At 47.2% G+C, this 21,620-nt stretch overlaps 1 protein-coding gene across 1 annotated transcript; it reads right to left on the reverse strand.

Moving 5' to 3' along the window:
* Window positions 1-11,092: 11,092 nt before the first annotated feature.
* Window positions 11,093-15,809, reverse strand: LOC147412659 (ubiquitin recognition factor in ER-associated degradation protein 1-like). Its single transcript, XM_086481134.1, has 10 exons — window positions 15,764-15,809; window positions 15,121-15,242; window positions 14,692-14,822; window positions 14,261-14,333; window positions 13,653-13,721; window positions 13,067-13,132; window positions 12,705-12,752; window positions 12,247-12,329; window positions 11,565-11,646; window positions 11,093-11,167 (listed from the first exon to the last, which is right to left on the reverse strand). The coding sequence occupies exons 1-10, from the start codon at window positions 15,807-15,809 to the stop codon at window positions 11,093-11,095; spliced, it is 795 nt and encodes a 264-aa protein (XP_086337260.1).
* Window positions 15,810-21,620: the final 5,811 nt, after the last annotated feature.

The following is a 21,620-nucleotide window of genomic DNA, read 5'->3' on the forward strand; positions in this document are numbered from 1 at the left end:
GCTCAGTCTCAGCAGCGCGGAGCACTGACCCTACTTGTGAAGTAGAAAGATTTGAGTACCAGTTCCCTGTTAGGCTCCTTGTGTCATCTCAGAGCTTACTGACTTGTGCTGGTCTGAGCTGTATGCAAATAGCTGACCCCAAGTACTGGGGATTTAGGTAGAGTCTGTGGGGAGGGTTGTGCTTTCTGTCTCTTGGAGCTCTTAGGAGAGCTCACTAGCTTTGCAGCACCACTCCAATGGTGTTGCCCTGTAATAAAGTGAAAAAATCAATGCAGAGTGTTTCTACAGATGGACCTCTTCTCTGTTGTTGTTGCTGTTGTGTTGTAGGTATAATCACACACACAGAGAGAAAATTTTGCAATACCAATGAGATTCTGGTTTTCCGTGTTTTCTGCATTCTTAAATTCCTTGTGTATGCCCCTGCTGTGTGTGCCCTGTATCCATGAACCGAGATTGATTTTCAGAAGTCATGTGTGTTAGGTTTTGTGTGTTGGAGGTGCTTCTGCTACCAAACCTTCTCTTGCTTCTCCTTGGGTTCAGTCATATGTAGATATCATTCAGGGTATCTACTATAACCATGAAACATCTTTGGACATAAAATTGGAGTGGGCCTGCAGGACGTAGGTGTGATCTCCACAGCCCTGGTATTCATAGTATCAAAATGTTGCTGCTTGTGGGGCTTTTTTTCCATCCAAACCCGGAAAGGGAAATTGCTCTTTTTCCTCCTTAAAAATCTGAAACAATCAGGAGGATAAAAAGCACTTTTATAATGTGTACGAAAGGTCTGCCAAATTTTGTTAAGGCTCTGTGATTTATTGCTAAGGTCAGGAAATGACAAATAGGTTTTCTTACCCATATTTGGATTGATCTGATGCACATTTCAAAGTCTGTCTTATGTTGTTTCACAGCAGTTCTGCAGAACTTCAGGCAATTTTTACTTCTGTCTTCAAGGGTCAATGTGCTTCATGGCTGCCCAAGGAACTACTTGCTCAATTCCGATCGTCATTGCAAAGCATTGCGTATCCACACTGCTGTATGCTCTGTCCAAAATACTCTGCTTTTTCTGGGTAGGGTACTGTGCAGGGGTGTCTGATAAATGAGTAGTGCAGAGTACACAAGCAGCAGCTGAAAAATGGGTGTGGATTTAGAATGGTGGGAAAATTGCTGCCAAGTGCTTTCTCTTCTGTGAAACTCCTAAGAAGGAGCAGGACTGGCGGATCAAATACTGCAGTGTGTGGTCTCATATTTAATTGCAACCTGTCTTGTCCCTTTTAAACAAGACCCCTGTAAACTCAGGAAAATACCACAACTGTAGCCTTAGGCTGACTGAAAAAAGACAGTTTCAGGAAACGTCTACCACACAGACTGTCCTCTCTTGTGTTGCAGTATTTCAAAGCATGAAAAAACCCAAGGGTGGCAAAAGAGGGTGTCTCTTCCTGTGCCATAGTCACCGCTCCCTTGCAGAGAGATTCCGAGTGCTGCTTCTGCCTCTCCGTTTGTGCCTTCCTATTCCCTTCTCTTTCCATCTGGGCTGTCCAGAACTCACGCCTGCCTGCTGCCGCTGCAGTGGGTTTGCTTTTACTGGGCAGAAGGCACTGAGTTTGCTCTCCTACGGCCTCGTTCCGACTAGGTAAGATCGTTACAAGCAAAGCCTTGAGTTATAAATGCTACAGGGCAGAAATACCTTTTTTTTTTTTTTTTTTTTTTTTTAATGTTGTGCACTGATGTGCATGCAGCTAGCTCTGAAGTAACGTTGGGCATTGCTTAACCAGTATATTTGGTACGGAAAACACTTTGCCATGGACACCACTTCAATGAAATCGAAGTAAGTGTTGTCTTGGACATGCAAGAGCAGAAAACCCTGGGGGAGTGTTATTTAGAGATCGTGTGGAAGACTGGTAAATACACAGTCTTGTGCAATCGGTGACAGTCTTTAGGAATTCTTATTTTTCTAGAGAGCTCAAATTGGAAGAGGGATAGCTCGGTCTGGCCTTGACTGTCCTGTAACTTGTCTAAATCTGTTCTCTTTTAATGTCTTTAGATGAAAAGGAAGAGAACCGATTTGCAGCTGAGCTGGATGAATTTGGGTCAGATACAATGAGTGAAATGAACATTGTTGGGCGGAATATTTTAAGTGTTTGGAGAACGATGAGAAATGAGGTAAAGTTTTAAAAGGTTAATGTATTTACTGACTGGGGGAGTTTTGATGATTGTAGGCTTTGTTGAACAGTTCATGTACCTTCTGTAACTGTTTGTTCTCTGTTTGTACACCTTTTCAAATAGAGCATTCTGCCACTGGGTGAGACTGGATTTTGCGTGTCGCTGGAATGTAAAATACTGAAGCCCTTACCTTTCAGTCATGTTACGTGATGATGTTCCTTTTCACTCCTTTAGGCGTTCTGAGAACAACTTACCCTTTTTTCGCAATTTCTCAAGTGTGGCGCTTTTACTAAATTAACTACTTGAACTTATTTTAAGCTGTCAGAATTACTCATTGCTTTGCTGTTTAAGACCGGGCATTTAATACTCAGATGATTGAGTCCTTAGAAGTATTGTTCTGACCAAATTCAGACCTGACCTTTTGTGATTAACTTAATTTCACCTATTCTTTTCAACTGATGAGGGATATTCTTTCCTGACTTGCAAATAGTTCGGGACTTCTACGTATGTATGTTTACTTTTTTAGCAGAGAATCCTAATACGAAGTTAATTGAGTTGTCACAGTGTTTAAAAAGTAGGGATTTCTGTGACTATGAAAAACATCACGCAGGTTAACGCAGCCTCTGTGTTTTTCTAGGTGAATCTAATGAATTACCCTTTTGAAAACGTGGGCTTTCATGTTCCTCATCAACGTTTTCCTTTATTTACTTTCCGAGTGCTGTCTGATTGGTTTGATAATAAGGCAGATGTCTACGGGTGGATCTATTGATCCGGTTTGTTTGTTCTTTTTAAGGCCAGATTCTTAACATGGGAATAGGGGTGAGCTACAGTCAGCATAGGGAGAAATAATCAGTTTAGCTCAGGTGCTGGAACAGTCTGTATGCAGCAACATGAGCTTATTTACTCTGCTGTTGTGCTGTGCTCTGTTGTGTAGTTGTACCCTCAATATTTCATCGCCATGTATTTTTCTGTTTAAAGTACACAAAACCAAAACAAATGCTCAGTCCCAGTTCCAACGTATCTGAATAGATGGACCATTTTGAAGTTCTGGAAGGTTTTTATTTTGTATGTACTATTCATCAGAAAGACTTTTAATGAACTGCCAGGTTTCTGTTTTACTTCACGGTGCATGCCAACAAAGCTCGGCTTAAAAGGAGAACAAAACCGTGTGCAAGATGTTAAGACCGTAACTACAGCGGCTTAGAAACAGCCTTTAAATGACACGTATGACACCGGGCTTCACTCTTCGTTAGAGTCATTTGGAGTTGTGTGGCATGAACAGCTCATAAAGCTGAGTACTGAGCTGAGCGTCATTCATGACATACAGATGATTTCTGTTCAACTTAAATACTTTCCAACTAGGTGGAAACTTGGTTTAGTGCTGAAGTTATAAATCTATGTTCAGCTGAGATAGGTGTTGTTAATACAGAAGGTGTTATATTAACAGTTGTATTGATTGTTAATATTGAAGGGTTTTGTTCCACCAAAGTCCACTCAGTTTAAAACCCATGTAAACAGGTGAAGAGAAACTGGATTTTCTGTTTCAGTAGTCCTTTGGGGGAGTGGGGAAAATAGTACAAAGTATGTCGTTGAGATGGGCCTTAACAGCAGTTTGCTGTAGCACGTTCTGTGTCTGTCTTTAGAATACATAAGTGTATATTTGTGTGTGCCACGTTTTTGAAAGAGTCGTATGAGAATGTCCCGGGGGAAGTTTTGTTTGCTGGTTTGTAACAAGCTGTCATAAAAATACGTTGTTATTAGTAGAAAGAGCAACACTCTCCGGTTGTTTATAAAAAGGCTTTGCCTTTCACACGTGGAAAACGGTGGCTCATTCTGTCAGCTGGGTCCGTGGGAATCTCCAGTTGTCAGACAAACTGGATTGGATTGATGGAATGCGTGAGACGGCGAGACTTTCTGGCATTTGGTTCTTACACGTATGAACAAGAGGCTCCCAGGTAAGATCTGGTTTTCCTTGCACTTCACAAAAGCAAAACAGTCTTTATACAATCATTCTCCAGTATCTTTTCAGTTAGTGTGTGTGTTTTCATGAGGTCACAGAAAACTGTTTTGCATGACATGAAATGTAGAGGAAGGCCATTCAAAAGCAGTAATAATGGACTGAATGGTTAGTCTCAGAGATGAAAAATAGCTGTTTATTTTTAAGAGTGAGTGCCCCAGAGGTAATCACGCCAGTGAGTCTCTTCTACTGACTGAGTCTGAGAATGAATGCTTTTTAAAACCATAACCAGTAAGTTGAGAACGTCTTAGAAAGAGGAGATGATTTTCCTCCAGGGCAGGCAAAGCTGCATCGAGTGTGTTCTGAGTGACATTTTCTGTGAAGCAGACCTCTGGGTGAGATCTGATGGCAAGACAAGAAGGGCTCTGGCTTTATTAAGGACATGTCTCATGGAAGTCGTGTGTGGTTCTGTTATTTCAATAGCAGCATGAGAGGGAGCGGGAGCGGACAGAGTGATACTTACACTGCTCTTTCTTTGAGACCCCAGCAGTTTCCAGCAATACCAAAGGCTTTCCTTGCCCGGATTCTGAGGGACTGGAACAACTAGAATGTTTTCATGGCTTCTCATGAGCCCTGAACTGCACTTGATACGAGAGACAACTACTCTCACTCATGTGGTCTGCGCTGCTGTTGTCATCTTCTTTCCTACCCTCCTTTTTCTTTCCTACCCTCCTTCTGCTTTCTGTTGTAACAGACTGTAGCTGAGCTGACCAGGAGTGATCATTTTGCCAACTTCCGTGGACAGAAAGACAACTTGGAAACTGCTGTCCTGAGCAGACCAGCATTGTCTTGAGCTTGCCTGACGCGGGAGTGTCTGAAGCTGCCGTTCCTTTACACTCCAACCCAATTCAAGAGTGTTACCATCTTTCTCCTTTGCAGTTGCCTGGGACACCTCGTGACCCAGTGCAGGTTCTTGTTGGTCTTGCTGGTGCTGGCCCTGTGTTTTGGGCGGGGGGCGGCCCTGGCAGCAGAACCCCGGTGGTGTTCAGTTGGTATTTGCCAGTTCAGCTCCCTGATCCGGTTCACCACGATCCCCGAAGAGTGCCGCTGTTGGAGCGAGGGAGGAGAAACGCAGAGTTAGGGACAGGGAGGGGGACAGCTCATCACACACCTGAGCTCAGCACTGGACACAAATTAGTGCAAGGCAGCAGCAGCAGCTTATGCTGATGCAGAGCTACACTTTCAAACCCCTACCTGTTTGTGAGGTAGCAGGGTCTTGTTAAAGCTGTTGGTTCTCTGAGTTCATTGATAATGTCAAAGTTGAAGAAATTATACTGAAGCCGTTCAGTACACTACTTGACTATGTAGTGCGTCAGGCAGAGGTCTTTGAGCAGGGATTTAATTGCTTACAAAGAACAGAATCTTAGGATTATATGGGGTTGTTCTTTGAAAATTTGGAATTTTCAGTCCTTTGCCACCCATGTGTGTAATTTTCAGCTATTTTGTTTTTTATTGTGAATGGACACAGTGAATACCTGGCTATCAATGCTTTTAAAGCCTTACTAAAGAATTGAATAATAAATAAATAGGGCTGGTTTTGTCTCATGTTGCTACCTCCACACGCAATATTTTGTGATGTCTCAAACAAGGTGAAAGTTCTTAAACTTTTGGGGGTTTTATGCTTCCTATACTACTTGTGGCATCCTCAGGGAGAAAGCACGATACCCAGAGCAAAACAGCAGACTTTTGAAATGGGCTAACTTAGATTCTTCCCCTACTTCTTTTGCTGCAAAGCACGTTCTAGTTACTCCTCATGGTTAAAAGCTTGGAGGCACAGTTACCAGCCTACACAGCTCTCATGTCATTTCTCTGTTTTCCCAGATGTTGAAATAATAATGCAGTGCCTCGTTCCTGGAATGGTGACCGGGAAAATGGTCACCAGCTGCATGTTGGACTTTGTTTTCTTCAGTATTCTGCAAGTCCAACAAAAATAGAGTTCAGTAAACGCTTGTTCCCTGACTGCAGCATGGCCATCCGTATATGTTGTTGCAGCCTGTTGGGTGTTTATTTTTCCATAGGTAAAAATTAGAAGTACTTGATTTTCAGTTATTAGGGCCAAATGATGAGGAAACCCATGGAAAGGTTCCACTCTATGGGACAGAAAATGTACCTTAAAAGTGAGAGTATGGCTGTTTATTTTGGAAAACTGGTTGTCCGTACTTTAAATTCAGGAAATGGGAGTGTGTACTCGCACAGTTTGATACAGCCGTGTTTACTCTGCATTTCTGAAATTACAGTGACTATATCGAACCTGTTGTGCAGTATCGTGTGGAGTCCATGGTGCTGCGTATTGCAAAGCCAACGAATTGTGTTCCTGGGACACCCAGCATCCAGCCGCGAGCTCAAGGGAAAGCCCTGCAACGTGCTCCCTCAGTAACGGAGCCAGAATCCCGCTCCAACGGCAGTGCTGTTCTCGTGTGAGCCTTCCAGCCGTTAGAGCCTTCCGTTGGGATAGCACACAGCTACTGATTTTCAGCCTGCCTGGGACAGGTTGAAAGCTTAGGGAAGTAAGTGGTTAACATTTTCTCACAAACTTTGTTTCCCTGGAGACTTTAGCATCTTTTCCAAGGTACTGAGAACCCTTGGGTGTCATTGGAAACCACTGGCACGTATGAATAGCACCATTTTCTGCTAAACAACAGAGATGATAAAAATCTACCGGGGGGGGGGGGGGGGGGGGGGGTGGTGGTGTATGCACACACATATACCTATGCACATCAATATGTCTTTTTAATTAAACAGAGAATTAGACTCTGTTCTGTTAAAAAAGAAAAATCAACTCTGTATGTCCATGTGTGTAGAGCTGTCCCATTGTTGTGGTGAGGCTGGTTTTTCCTATTGCTTCAGAATAAGTTAGAATGTCACATAAATGCACTACCTCTTTTCAAAACTGGACTAGTGTTATTCGGCTGTATGTTAATAAATTATTGTGGTTCTTATTTAACCGTGGTAGTTCATTCTGGTCTTAACCATGCAAAATGGAAAGATAGAATGAGTTACTCTGTGTGGCCTCTCTTATGGAGCTTAACAGCAACTCTGTTAATGGGAAAAAAGTCTCATGGGTCATTATAACATGTTCTTTATAATTGTAGGTAGGTAAGAAATTTTGAATGAGAGTATGTTTGTTTATAGCTGAGATTATAATTGTGGTTGTATCCTTGGTAGTGTTACCAGCATTTAATGTGAGTTGGTGGGTTTCCTTGCTCGGGCTGTAAATGAAAGAATTGTCTTCCTATTTCGTTTTCCTCTTTATTAGATAGGATGCATTCAAATCTGGCCATGCATCTCTCAGAGCACTTCTTGACTGGCTTTACCAGATTAGAGATGATACCCCAGTGTCACCCAGTGGAGGAGCTTTTGTCAAGCTGACGATATCAGGGCTCTGTGACGGGCACTTTCCCTTCCTGTTGGCCGAGCAGCTTAAGATCAAACGGATCTTGTAGTTTCTATTTTGCTGCATTACGAGCAGAGAGAAGGGGGGGAGGTTCAGTCTCCCATTTCCCAATGTTTTTGATATTTGTCAGCCGGCTGAACTTCTGGCAGTTCAGGAAATATTTACACTTTATGCTTTCATGTACACTGAAGGCTCATTTCCTCAATAATTAAACTGTGTTTTACTTGTGCAGTTTGGGGATCAAACAGTAACTATCTGTGTGTAACACTTCCTTCTTCTTCTGCCTGTAGAGCAGAACGTTTTCCTAGGCAAAGAGTCATGGTTCGGGAGATGAAACTCCCTGACCTGCTTTCTGTTGTTCTCATTTTGTATGAGGTGTCTGCTGGCTGCTTTGTAAGGAAGTAATAAATATGGCCTGGAGCTCTTTCAAATAATTAGCCAATCACCAGCATACACCTATTTGCCGTAAAAGAGAAACTTTAAGTAAAGAATATTTGTTCCTTTGGCATTTGCCAGTTTGAGAATGAACAGTTAACTCTTGAAGTCCCGTTTCAGGTAACAAGGGTATCTAACCAGTGGGTGAGTGGGGCTGATGGAAACAAAGAACAACAAGCTGTTTACCCTGCCCTCAAGAGCTTTACCTGCAGTCGGAGTTGCTTGTGGTAGTTGTGGGAAGAGCCAAACCGTTGGTGCCTGAGGCACCTTGCAAACTAATTTGTCCTCTGAAGAGCGATTATCTCAACAGTTCTGGGTTTTGCTTTTACTCCTCACTATTTGGGTTGGGCTTTTTAACGTGATTTTTCCTTGGTTCCCTTTGTGGCAGCCTTCCAGAAGAAAGGGTGTGCTGCCGGGAGTGCCGGAAGGGATCTTGAAGCCGAGGGTCGTGGTGAAACAGCCCGTGAAGGCTTATCAGCCTGCCAAGGCTGTAACTGGAATGGCTGAAGCTCGGCAGTCAGGTCTGGAATTTACAGCTGATGTTACCTGTGGTGACACCGGTGCTGATTGTTCTGGAAGAGTGCCCCGCACTGAGGTGAGCCTTGCAGGTAGAAATGCAGAAAAACTGTGGAAAAGACACTGTGAATAAAGGATAGTCAGCTAACACAGTAGTATTATTTGAAACGTGGTTAATCTAAATACCTTCCCAAAAGCTGGTTTTATTTGTAGTACTGAAAATCAGCAACTTGGGATTTATTTGCCATCTTCTTTAAAAAAAAAAAGTCTTATTTTTATTCTTCCCATAAAAATGCCATTTGGCATTGGCATTTCTGTAGAACTCTCTGCAGAAGTAGATTACAGTTGTAATAGCGGAAATAAAATAAAACATTGTGGCTGTTTCATAGTTTTCATGAAAGGAAGAATCAGAAGAATCCAAAAACTAGATCAAATGATCCTAAGCAGTCTTGACGTGCTCCTTACCCTTCTAACATGCTAAAGAATTTTAAACCAAATTTTCCTTTATTTTAATTCTTAGTAATTTGTGATCACTCTTCCTTTAATTCATGCTATTTTGGGGTAATGTAAGCACCTTTTTATTTATTATATGCATTAAACCCTTAAATAAAATATATTGCCTCAATATAGTAATTTTCATAAGCAAGGTTGGACTGTGTTTACCAAGAGCTAGTACTGGGTTTAGCAGTAAAGATTTTCAGTTTATTTTTAACTTTGTAGGCTGGGGATAACCCTGTGCACAAAGCCAGAGAAACGCTGGAGCGCGCTATAAAACTGGTGAAGGACACAAAAACCGGGGTGCTCCCTTGTGTATGGTGACAGGGACAGGCATCAATGGTCTGACTCTCACGGCGTTTTAAAACCGTAGTAGTTCTTCATAGATATATTTTTCTTTTGTCTCGGCAAGGGAAATTCTTGATACTGAAAAGGGTCTGTGGACCCTCTTTGGGAGGTTGCTTACTGTCTTGCAGGATATGCAAAGTAAATAATATTTATTTCCTTGGAGTTTCTTTTGGGACACTTAGAAAGAACATTGAGGGTTTCCTTTCCTTTGAAAATTATGTAGAAGAAAAGAGGGGAGGATATTTTTTCAGGTGTGAATTAATGTAAGTCTTATTTATTGAATTAATACTTTTGTGCCTGCTTCTGATGATATTTTTTATTTTGGAAAATAGAGTCTTTATGATCCAGTAGGTATTGAATGTTGATACTCAGAGCAAGGCACTGGTTTTAAGCCTGAAAAGTGGACACAATTCAGAAGCGACCACCAGAGCATACAACGAGATGATCAGGCGGCCTGAAAGACATCAATACAAGTATCTCCCGTCTCTCAGTCTAGGATACACTCTGGGCACGTCCATCTCTGGTGCTGGACTTGGGTAAGTTTCCAGCCATGGGAAACAGAGCCTGTCTGGCTGTCCTTCCTTAATAACTTGAGAATCCAGCGAGTGATTTCAGCCAGATTTCATGAAAGACTTGAAATTTCAAATATACTAAGTTCATAGTAGCTTCAACTGATATGGGAATATAGAAAATATCCAGTACAGACTGGATCCCCTCCCAGTACAGACTGGGCCCTGTCCCAGGACCGACTGGATGCCCTGATCCCCTCTCAGTACAGACTGGGCCCTGTCCTGGTACAAATTGGATCCCCTCCCGCTACAGACTAGGCCCCGTCCCGGTACAAACTGGATCGCCTCCCGGTATAGACTGGGCCCTGTCCTCGTGCAAACATGGCCTTGCTGCGGCTCCTCAGGACCAGTGAACCCCAGTGCTGGTAGCCAGGCAGCGTGGGGCCTTCCCACGGCCCCCTAGGACCAGTAAACCCCAGTGCCAGTAGCCGGGCAGCGTGGGGCCTTCCCATGGCCCCCCAGGACCAGCCGCTCCAGACCCCTGGGTCTGACGCTCCCAAAACCCCTCCTGGCGGACGTGCCCAGTGGCCACTGAGGCACGGACCCATCTGAGGGGAAAGCTGAGCCTGAGACCCCTTTACTCCGCAGGGACACCCCCTTGTACCCCCCCCGAGATACTATTTTTAGCAACAAACCTCTTTATCTCCCACTGAGCCGCTTGCTTTCGTCCCAAACTGATTTATACCCTCCTGCAAGGCCTCCTCACCGTGGTGTTCCCACAGCTTCTCGCCCACCAACGCTGGCTCCTTCCACAGGTCGTTCCTGACTTGACTCCTACCCAAAAAGCTTCCCAGAAATTGTGGCAAAACAGAGAGAGGGAGGAAAATATCCAGCGTGGAGCTACCCGAGACTGTCATCGCTCAGGGTCTAAGAGAGGAGGACGTCGCCCTGTTGGGGAAGGTAGAACTCGTTGGGGTTGCTGCTAAGGTTTAGCTGAGAGCTGCTCTCTCTCTTGAAAAACACACGCAAAGAATTTTTCAGAATTCCCAGAACTTCATTCTCCACTGAAAATTCCGACGGTTTGACAGCGCCGGGGTTCAGTGTGAAACGAATAACCAGGAAAAGGGTGCGTGTGTTGCCAAAAAACCGTCTCTCCTCTCAACTGCGAAGATCCACACGCTGCAATTGTTCTTCCTGACTGACCGAAGGTGCCACAAGTCAGGGCTTTCCTCCCGTTTCTTCCAGAGAATGGCCTTCTCCCAAAAAGGGGGTAAAGTGGCTGCCGGATTTCTCCTGGAAAAAGGAAAGAGGGGAAGGAAGATGGTTACCTCTGTGCTCGCTGCTGGGGCAGGATGAATGCTGAGCGACCATTGGAAGGAACAATTGTTCCACCAGAGCAGCCACTGACCGGAGATAGTTCACATCCTTAATCTGGGTAATCGCTGCTTTCTCCCCGAAACTAAAAGACGAGCGTTTTGGTGACCTTTCAGCCACGTGAAACAGGCTTCCATTAGCAAGCAAGGACACCGGAGGTGGCTTTCACCTCACTCCAATCACTTGGTGACTACTGCCACTTTTTAAGAGAAGGGTGCTGTGAAAAACCAAGTGTGGAGAGAGGAACCACAAACTCGGGCAATAGTCCTCATGTCCTAATTCCGTGCAAAACTGGGAGGGATCCAACTCGATTTACCTCTTGGTCTTTCTGAACCGGCGGGTGTGAGTTTCTGTCGAAGGTGATTTTGCCCATCTGGAAGTCGTGGTTGGGGATTTCTCTGGAAAAGCAGCATAAAAGTACGATGAAAGGAGAAATTTTGTACCTCCCATCCACCTGAACGCAGCGAGGCCTATTCTGTGTCGGTCAGTGTTGTACCATCGCTGGCTGCGAATTTTCATCCCCAACTATTTCTAGATGGAAACCACGGAATTATTTCCTAAAGGGGGGCATACGTGGCACGGAGGAGATCATCAGCTCCTGGACCTGCTGTAGAAGCTTGGTTTCCACGTTGCCTGTGGTCTCCACAGGGCCACGGACGTGCTTTTCCACCAGGGTTCAAGATTTCCCGCGACACCACGTTTCGCTTTAGGAAACGGGCAGGGCTCCCTCCAGCCCACCAGACTCGGCGAGCCTGCTGCCTCTCCCCACGTGTCTTCTCCAGAACCGGAGTTGACTGAGAGAGTTTTGGCAACGTCGACTTAGGATCTGCACCTTCAGCAGTCAGGGATGTCACAGTCAAGTCTAGAAGACCAGACTTGCTTTTCTAAATGCCAAATTAGGAGGAAAACACCTTGTTTATATTGCAGGAGCAGGAAAAAAAAACCTCCACTCAAATGCTGAACCTTCACTTGCTGACAAGGGAACGAGATGGACCAACCTTTGAACGGCTCCTGGTTCAGCTGCCGACGGCTCAGCACCTTCCTTCTTGCTGTCTAGCCTGTACCCAGGACCGGAGAATGCCTGTGTGCACAGAACGAGGTTTAATTTAATTGAAAGCACGCTGCATGGGGCTGCTCTATTCTGTAAAAGCTTGCTATCCATTTTATTCAATTCTTTGGTTCAGCAGTTTTCTTTCTGGCGTGTCAAAGAAGCCGCTGACCCCTGGGTGTGTGGATGTTTTCATCGCCTAGTTCTCGCCTCCCCCTCGAACGACAGCAAGTCGTGCCCTTCCTGGCCGTGAGCAAAACAAAACACGGGCAGAGACTCGCCAGTGAAGGAAGGAGCCCCTCTAAGATCAAGTATTTTGCAGTTTCTACGAGTATTTCGCAGTTGTTTGGAGCAGCTTTCCCTCACCCTTGCACAACATTGGGAAAACAGCCGAGGTGGGGGACTTACGTGGAAGCCTGCGTCGCTCGCACGTCCACTGGGGTCTCCTTCAGCGTCCTGTGAGGGGAAAAAAGTGACTTCCTCGTGTTCCTGGTGCGGTGTGCAGAACACACAAGAACAGTTCCACGTATTTCTGACCAAACAAAACTTTAGAATAATTCTGTGCAAAATGAGAATAATTATCTTTCTGAAATCAACTGTTGGTACACAACCACCTCCTCAGTAACACAGGAAAAAGCATCCGGTAAGGAAAGGTCAGCCTTAAGAAATCGTTTCAGGCAAAAATAAACGATGTTGGAGCTCCCCGTTCCCTCACAAGCAAGGCTGGTTGTCTAGAGGATGCGTTTGTGGAGAGCAGAAGCTTAACTTACTGTGGTCTCTTCCTGTTGTGCGCTTCCCTCTGGTTCTTTGGGCCCCACGGGAGCAACAAAATCCACCTGTTTATAGAAGCAGCGTGAAAATAAGCATGAACGATATTTTTCTTTGGATCGTAAGGTTTAGAGCACTGTTTCTCCAAACTCCACCAACTATCACTCCGTTTTCATCAAGAAAGAACTGACGTCTGCCTGTTACATATTTTAACTCAAAAGTGAAAAGACGAAACCTCCCAGGAATGAGCCTTAGCACAGAAGTGGGACAGAGCCGTGAACCAGCACCCCGCAATTCTTTGAACCAAGAAAAGGCTGCTCTATCAAACTCAGATTCTAAAACACCTTGAGGACAAACACGGCCCCCGAGGCATGACAGTCACCTGAGGGGACATGAAGTGCAGCTCAGGACCACAGCCGTGGTCACAAAGGCACACGGGGTTCTCTCAAACGAGTCCTCTTCCCCGTCCCATCTGACTTGACCTTTCCTGCCCCGTCCTCAGAGGTGCCCGGTGGGCGATGCTGTCACTGACTAAGATGCCCTCTCCTTTGGGGAGGACACAGGCTTTCCATGTCAGCTTGAACTTACCTCGAGATCACAGTCTGTGATGGACACGGCCTTCTCTGGTTTGGTCTCCACCACCTGAAGCTCATAGATCTGAAAGAGCAGTGAATATTTCAAGACGGCCCATGAAAGAGCTCAGCCTGTAGAAGAAAAGCATGGCAAAACCCTTCCCTTCAGACAGCTTCAAGAAAATTGAAGGAAGTGCTCCCCTTACTCGACGACTGGATACTACAGGACCTCCACAGAACATGACCGCAAAGATTTTTTTGCCCTAGACAGAAGATTGCTGTATGGTGGAACGAGAGAACCTGCCTTTTACTGTACCTTGCTGCGCTCTGACTGTACCTTAATCTGCATTTCTGAAAGCAAATTACAAATGTAGGGTAAAACTGAAAAAGAGCTTGTAAGAACATCAGCAGCACAAATGTGTGTTTTCTCACGAGTCAACAACCAGCCTAAACATCATCTGTGTTGATTGTTTTAGCATCGACATCGAAGAGCTGAGCTGAGTCTGCAGCCCCAACGGATCCAGTGGGCACAACACTCACCCATAGAATCGCTTCTCAAGATGTAGCCGAGGTACTTGTGCAGTCACAACTGACTGTACGGTGTCTATATCTAATATACTGTACCTTTTCGTTGTACTTGATGGCAATAACATCCCCCGTAGTGAGACAAGGGTAGTTTCTCAAGGCGTTTTCTAATCTTGGGAGGATGTTAAGATGAAACGTTTGTCTTCGATTCAACATCAAAGCTTTAAAGCTACTGTGTCATTAAAACCCTGATCCTTGGTCCCTCAAAGGTGGTTTAGAACCTTTTAGTAAACCTTAGGGTGTTTAAGTTTTTCTAGAGAACACTCAAACCCATTGGACTTTCAAGATTCACGCTTCTGCCCTCCAGGTGACGCTTTGTGCCAGCAGTTGGCGTCATCTCTGTACGTAAGCCCTCCATCCTTCCAGGAGTTACTGGAGGAGTGTGAGCCACGCCTGAAGAGCGAGCTCTGCCTCGTCCTTCCATTCAGGAGAAAACTTGTGCCCCGCTCCGTAGCCGGTAGGAAGGATACACAGCTTTGACGCTGGTGATGGAAAGAAAATCTGGGCTCTGGGGCTGAAATGTGGCGGAAGTACCCACGGGAAGGTGGACGCTTTCCACTTGTACCAGGCCTCCCGCTTCCAGCGACAAGTTCTGCATCATCTGCGAGAGTGAAAACAAGGACACGAACCACGATCAGCGAGATCTCTTTCCTTATTTTCGCTGGGGCCACCACCTGCCCTGAAACGCACCAGTCGGCCATGTTTTCTTTTCAGGAATAACGGCCTTCAGAAGCAGTCTGCTTCGCTTACGGAGTTAAACTGGGGGAGGGAAACCTGGCTGAAAGCTGTGAACGTGACTAGCGAAGACAGGCCCGGCCAGGACACCTCCCACATCTTTAATACCAAACTGGCAACTCATTTGTCCTGCTCTTCGGGTTTGGACACGGGAGACCACTCACCCAGGGCGGAAGGTAGCAGACACCCTCCTCAGCCTCAGATTCCAGCACTCCACAGTGCGTCGCTCGGTCCGCCTTGGTGTTTGTCAGCCGGAACAGCATCGGGCAGGGTATGTCAAGTCGGACTGGGGAGAAAGGAGACAAAAACGTTACTTGTTGACAAGCCCCTACTGCGTTCTCTTGTGGAGAAGGTGCACGCAGGAAGATCTGGTTTGTAAGATTTACCTGTTCTTCCCAGCCCAGTAAGGTCCAGTGATCTCTGCCCCGTTCACCATCCACACCGCACTATGCCTGTTCACAAACAGAACTACATGGATTTAATGAGGATTAATTTGGCATGCTGTCAGTCACTTACCGAGGAGCTGTTGTGAATCAGGCGGTCTCTCCACCTCAGGTTCAGAAGGATCTCTTAGTTTCTGGTAAGGGATCTCAAACCTTGGGAGGTGTCCCTGCTCAAAGGGGAGAGTCACCGGGCGTGCAGTCTGGTTGCAATTTAGGGAGAGCTCAAGTTGGGCTCATGCAAAGATCTGTGGCTGGTAAAAGGTCTCTCTGCCTCGAGGAACCACCTTGAGAGGTGACCCAGCTCAAGGGGAGATGACTGCCATGCAGCCACGCTGCCGAGCAGGGAGAGCCCAGAGCGGCTCACTTAGGCCGTCACATTGATGGGATGAAGTGGTTGGCTCGTAGTCCATCTGCAGACAATGGGAAAGGTCTGCATGAGACTCCTTGTGCCCACAACTTTCTTTGTGCCTTGATCAATGAGTCTGGGAAGAACCACCTGCTATTGATGTGTTAATCACGTGATGGATGATCCAAGCTCATGTGCATCGATACTCGCTGGGTCACCCTGTGTGGGTTCCCTAGAACCTTCCGACGTTCCAAATTTCCCCAAAAAAACCCATTTCTTTTCCCCAAAGGACTCTCCGAAAGCAAGTTCAAGAAGAACTCTTTGCATCTCAACTCTCACCAGCACATCGCCATTCTGGTGGATGAAAGCCTTGTCGTCAGCCCCAGCTGGGAAACCAGGTTGGTGCTGGGACTATCTATGGGGTCCCTCACTGGAGTGCAGGTCCCTCACAGTCTTTCTCACAGGTCCACTACTGGTCCCAGCTCTGCACAATATACCCCAAAGGAAACAGCCCAAATGACCAAGGACTCACTTTTGGCCAACATGTTATTTCTTATTTATTCTAAAAAGCATCATCTTCTGATGTACAGCATCCCAGTTGGTACTGGTAACAACTGCTCATAGACAGCCCAGCTCAGCTCAGGTGCCAGGAGTCAAATCCCAGTCCATCCACGGTTTGGCCACAAATACCCCTGCTCACCCTGCTCCACCGGTCACGGCGGGGGTACAGAGCTGGCTCTGAAGGCCATGGCCAGAGCCCTGATGGGACCCAGGCAGATGAAGGCCACTCCAGCCTCCCTGTGACTGCTGGCACAGCCCGAAAGCTGCTGCGTTTTCCAGTTCTCATTGTAAGGAAAGTGTCGACAGGAGTGACAGGCCTTGCCATGGCCCAGTTACCCCCATTGGCCATCCCCATGGCCACCACAGGGTTCCGGAATGTCTGTCTGTCACAGCCGGGGCGTTTGTGACGTCATGGCATGAGCTGGACTCATCTGCCCGCACGGCTGCCCCCCAACTCAGTGGTGTGTTTGCCACAGGCAGCGGAGGACCGAGACCTGGGGCTCTTCAGCCTGAAGAAGAAAAGAGTGAGAGGGGACCTCATCAACGCTTGGAAATATCTCAAGGGTGGGTGTCAAGGGGATGGGGCCGGGCTCTTTTTGGTGGTGCCCAGTGACCGGGCAAGGGGCAACGGGCACAAACTGGAGCACAGGAAGTTCAACCTGAACGTTAAGGGTGACAAGAGCACTGGAACAGGCTGCCCAGGGAGGTTGTGGAGTCTCCTTCCCTGGAGATACTCAAAACGCTGCCTGGACACACTCCTGTGCAACCTGCTGTAAGGGGATTAGCAGAGGGGGTTGGACTGGATGATCTCCAGAGGTCCCTTCCAACCCCCACCGTGGTGTGATTCTGTGACAGCCTGCGACTGCACCAGCGCCACCCCATCTCTGTTGCTGTGATGCAGCTGAGGTCTGGACGTCGCACAAAGTCACCGTCCCCCTCTGTGGGACCTCCCCCGAGGAAAAGGAAGCGCCGGGCTCGCGCGGAGGAAGGTGAGTGCAGAGCATCCCCCCTCCCCGGGCGCCTAGGGCCCGTGGAAGAGCGGCCGTCCCTCATTCGCAGGGCAGCGGGGGCCAACAGCCCAACCCATGCCGGGCCTTTGGCAGTGGGGTTGGGAAACGGGAGCTGCGACATGTGCGGGGCGCCGGTCCCAGGGGTTGCTCGGCTGGAGGTGTTGCAAATCTGGAGAAGAAAAACTTCTCCACACACAGACCAGTAGAGACGTCGTTTATTAACGACGCGCAGCGGGGATGTGGGATCCTTCCCCAAGATGGCCGCCTGCACGTTGCAATCAACAAATATTTATATATTAAATTTGTACGTATTCAGTCATCATTGATATGTATCAATGATATATCACTGAAATATCATCCATGCATATTCATCATCATCCTCTCGATGATTTGTTCTTCTTCTCTCGCTCCTGATGCAAATGAGCGCGCAGCCTCTGTCGTAGTCTTCTCTTGTTCCCTTGTGAGTAGGGGGTATCATTTAGGTAGGTGGCCCGTGAGTCGGAGGTCTCGACCGCTCCTCAAATTGACCATGTTTGGTCAAGGAACATGTCCTTGGCTCGTAGGCTCTTGGCTCGTACCTGCTTTGGTCATGATGCAAAGATTATACACAATGGGCACCATCATAAATCCTGTCCAGCAGACATCTTGGACTACAACACACTGTCCTTGTTTCTAACCACTAACAGATCATTGGTTAATGAATACCGTAGCTCTGGGACTTTACAGGGGTATGCTAGCAGCATTGGCAATACAGATTTTATTTTATATTTGATCGTTTATCCCATTTGAGACTTATTTTCCCAAAGTAATCATTAGTTTCTCCTATTAATATCCACTAATTAGAATTCTTGATATTCAAATCAAGATGGGAACAGTAAAGGGATTTCTAAGCAGTATCCTAAAATCCTAAATCTGGTGCTTTCTGCACCAGAGGCGCCGCGCTGGCTTTGGCTGCCGCCGCTGCTCCTTGTGCCGCCGCTGAAGGGTTTGCTTTGCCGTTTCAGTGAGTCCCCCGGAGAGGCCGGAGCGGCCGCAGCAGCACGAGGAGCCTGGAGAAGGGCCGAGCGACCAGAGCAGCCCTCCGCAGCCGTCGCCACGTCAGCAGGTGCGAGACCCCCCTGGCCGGGGGCAGGAAAGGTCAAGTCAGATGGGACGGGGAAGAGGACTCGTTTGAGAGAACCCCGTGTGCCTTTGTGACCACGGCTGTGGTCCTGAGCTGCACTTCATGTCCCCTCAGGTGACTGTCATGCCTCGGGGGCCGTGTTTGTCCTCAAGGTGTTTTAGAATCTGAGTTTGATAGAGCAGCCTTTTCTTGGTTCAAAGAATTGCGGGGTGCTGGTTCACGGCTCTGTCCCACTTCTGTGCTAAGGCTCATTCCTGGGAGGTTTCGTCTTTTCACTTTTGAGTTAAAATATGTAACAGGCAGACGTCAGTTCTTTCTTGATGAAAACGGAGTGATAGTTGGTGGAGTTTGGAGAAACAGTGCTCTAAACCTTACGATCCAAAGAAAAATATCGTTCATGCTTATTTTCACGCTGCTTCTATAAACAGGTGGATTTTGTTGCTCCCGTGGGGCCCAAAGAACCAGAGGGAAGCGCACAACAGGAAGAGACCACAGTAAGTTAAGCTTCTGCTCTCCACAAACGCATCCTCTAGACAACCAGCCTTGCTTGTGAGGGAACGGGGAGCTCCAACATCGTTTTTTTTTGCCTGAAACGATTTCTTAAGGCTGACCTTTCCTTACCCGATGCTTTTTCCTGAGTTACTGAGGAGGTGGTTGTGTACCAACAGTTGATTTCAGAAAGATAATTATTCTCATTTTGCACAGAATTATTCTAAAGTTTTGTTTGGTCAGAAATACGTGGAACTGTTCTTGTGTGTTCTGCACATCGCACCAGGAACACGAGGAAGTCACTTTTTTCCCCTCACAGGACGCTGAAGGAGACCCCAGTGGACGTGCGAGCGACGCAGGCTTTCACGTAAGTCCCCCATCTCGGCTGTTTTCCCAATGTTGTGCAAGGGTGAGGGAAAGCTGCTCCAAACAACTGCGAAATACTCGTAGAAACTGCAAAATACTCGCAGAAACTGCAAAATACTTGATCTTAGAGGGGCTCCTTCCTTCACTGGCGAGTCTCTGCCTGTGTTTTGTTTTGCTCACGGCCAGGAAGGGCACAACTTGCTGTCGTTCAAGGGGCAGGTGAGAACCAGGCGATGGAAACATCCACACCCCCAGGGGTCAGCGGCTTCTTTGACACACCAGAAAGAAAACTGCTGAACCAAAGAATTGAATAAAATGGATAGCAAGCTTTTACAGAATAGAGCAGCCCCATGCAGCGTGCTTTCAATTAAATTAAACCTCGTTCTGTGCACACAGGCATTCTCCGGTCCTGGGTACAGGCTAGACAGCAAGAAGGAAGGTGCTGAGCCGTCGGCAGCTGAACCAGGAGCCGTTCAAAGGTTGGTCCATCTCGTTCCCTTGTCAGCAAGTGAAGGTTCAGCATTTGAGTGGAGGTTTTTTTTTCCTGCTCCTGCAATATAAACAAGGTGTTTTCCTCCTAATTTGGCATTTAGAAAAGCAAGTCTGGTCTGCTAGACTTGACTGTGACATCCCTGACTGCTGAAGGTGCAGATCCTAAGTCGACGTTGCCAAAACTCTCTCAGTCAACTCCGGTTCTGGAGAAGACACGTGGGGAGAGGCAGCAGGCTCGCCGAGTCTGGTGGGCTGGAGGGAGCCCTGCCCGTTTCCTAAAGCGAAACGTGGTGTCGCGGGAAATCTTGAACCCTGGTGGAAAAGCACGTCCGTGGCCCTGTGGAGACCACAGGCAACGTGGAAACCAAGCTTCTACAGCAGGTCCAGGAGCTGATGATCTCCTCCGTGCCACGTATGCCCCCCTTTAGGAAATAATTCCGTGGTTTCCATCTAGAAATACTTGGGGATGAAAATTCGCAGCCAGCGATGGTACAACACTGACCAACACAGAATAGGCCTCGCTGCGTTCAGGTGGATGGGAGGTACAAAATTTCTCCTTTCATCGTACTTTTATGCTGCTTTTCCAGAGAAATCCCCAACCATGACTTCCAGATGGGCAAAATCACCTTCGACAGAAACTCACACCCGCCGGTTCAGAAAGACCAAGAGGTAAATCGAGTTGGATCCCTCCCAGTTTTGCACGGAATTAGGACATGAGGACTATTGCCCGAGTTTGTGGTTCCTCTCTGCACACTTGGTTTTTCACAGCACCCTTCTCTTAAAAAGTGGCAGTAGTCACCAAGTGATTGGAGTGAGGTGAAGGCAACCTCCGGTGTCCTTGCTTGCTAATGCAAGCCTGTTTCACGTGGCTGAAAGGTCACCAAAACGCTCGTCTTTTAGTTTCGGGGAGAAAGCAGTGATTACCCAGATTAAGGATGTGAACTATCTCCGGTCAGTGGCTGCTCTGATGGAACAATTGTTCCTTCCAATGGTCGCTCAGCGTTCATCCTGCCCCAGCAGCGAGCACAGAGGTAACCATCTTCCTTCCCCTCTTTCCTTTTTCCAGGAGAAATCCGGCAGCCACTTTACCCCCTTTTTGGGAGAAGGCCATTCTCTGGAAGAAACGGGAGGAAAGCCCTGACTTGTGGCACCTTCGGTCAGTCAGGAAGAACAATTGCAGCGTGTGGATCGTCGCAGTTGAGAGGAGAGACTGTTTTTTGGCAACACACGCACCCTTTTCCTGGGTATTCGTTTCACACTGAACCCCGGCTCTGTCAAACCGTCGGAATTTTCAGTGGAGAATGAAGTTCTGGGAATTCTGAAAAATTCTTTGCGTGTGTTTTTCAAGAGAGAGAGCAGCTCTCAGCTAAACCTTAGCAGCAACCCCAACGAGTTCTACCTTCCCCAACAGGGCGACGTCCTCCTCTCTTAGACCCTGAGCGATGACAGTCTCGGGTAGCTCTACGCTGGATATTTTCCTCCCTTTCTCTCTGTTTTGCCACAATTTCTGGGAAGCTTTTTGGGTAGGAGTCAAGTCAGGAACGACCTGTGGAAGGAGCCAGCGTTGGTGGGCGAGAAGCTGTGGGAACACCACGGTGAGGAGGCCTTGCAGGAGGGTATAAATCAGTTTGGGACGAAAGCAAGCGGCTCAGTGGGAGATAAAGAGGTTTGTTGCTAAAAATAGTATCTCGGGGGGGGTACAAGGGGGTGTCCCTGCGGAGTAAAAGGGTCTCAGGCTCAGCTTTCCCCTCAGATGGGTCCGTGCCTCAGTGGCCACTGGGCACGTCCGCCAGGAGGGGTTTTGGGAGCGTCAGACCCAGGGGTCTGGAGCGGC

Source organism: Leptosomus discolor, unplaced genomic scaffold, assembly GCF_034619465.1.
Source record: "Leptosomus discolor isolate bLepDis1 unplaced genomic scaffold, bLepDis1.hap2 HAP2_SCAFFOLD_45, whole genome shotgun sequence".
In the NCBI taxonomy this organism is placed as follows: Eukaryota; Metazoa; Chordata; class Aves; order Leptosomiformes; family Leptosomidae; genus Leptosomus; species Leptosomus discolor.

Coding starts and splice junctions, on each gene's coding strand:
- LOC147412659 (XM_086481134.1), bottom strand. CDS start 15,809: ATGGACTACGAGCCAACCACTTCATCCCATCAATGTGACGGCCTAA. Junction 13,722..14,260: donor CCATCAAGTACAACGAAAAG/GTACAGTATATT, acceptor CTGCTCTTTCAG/ATCTATGAGCTTCAGGTGGT. Junction 11,647..12,246: donor GAACCAGGAGCCGTTCAAAG/GTTGGTCCATCT, acceptor CTGCTTTTCCAG/AGAAATCCCCAACCACGACT.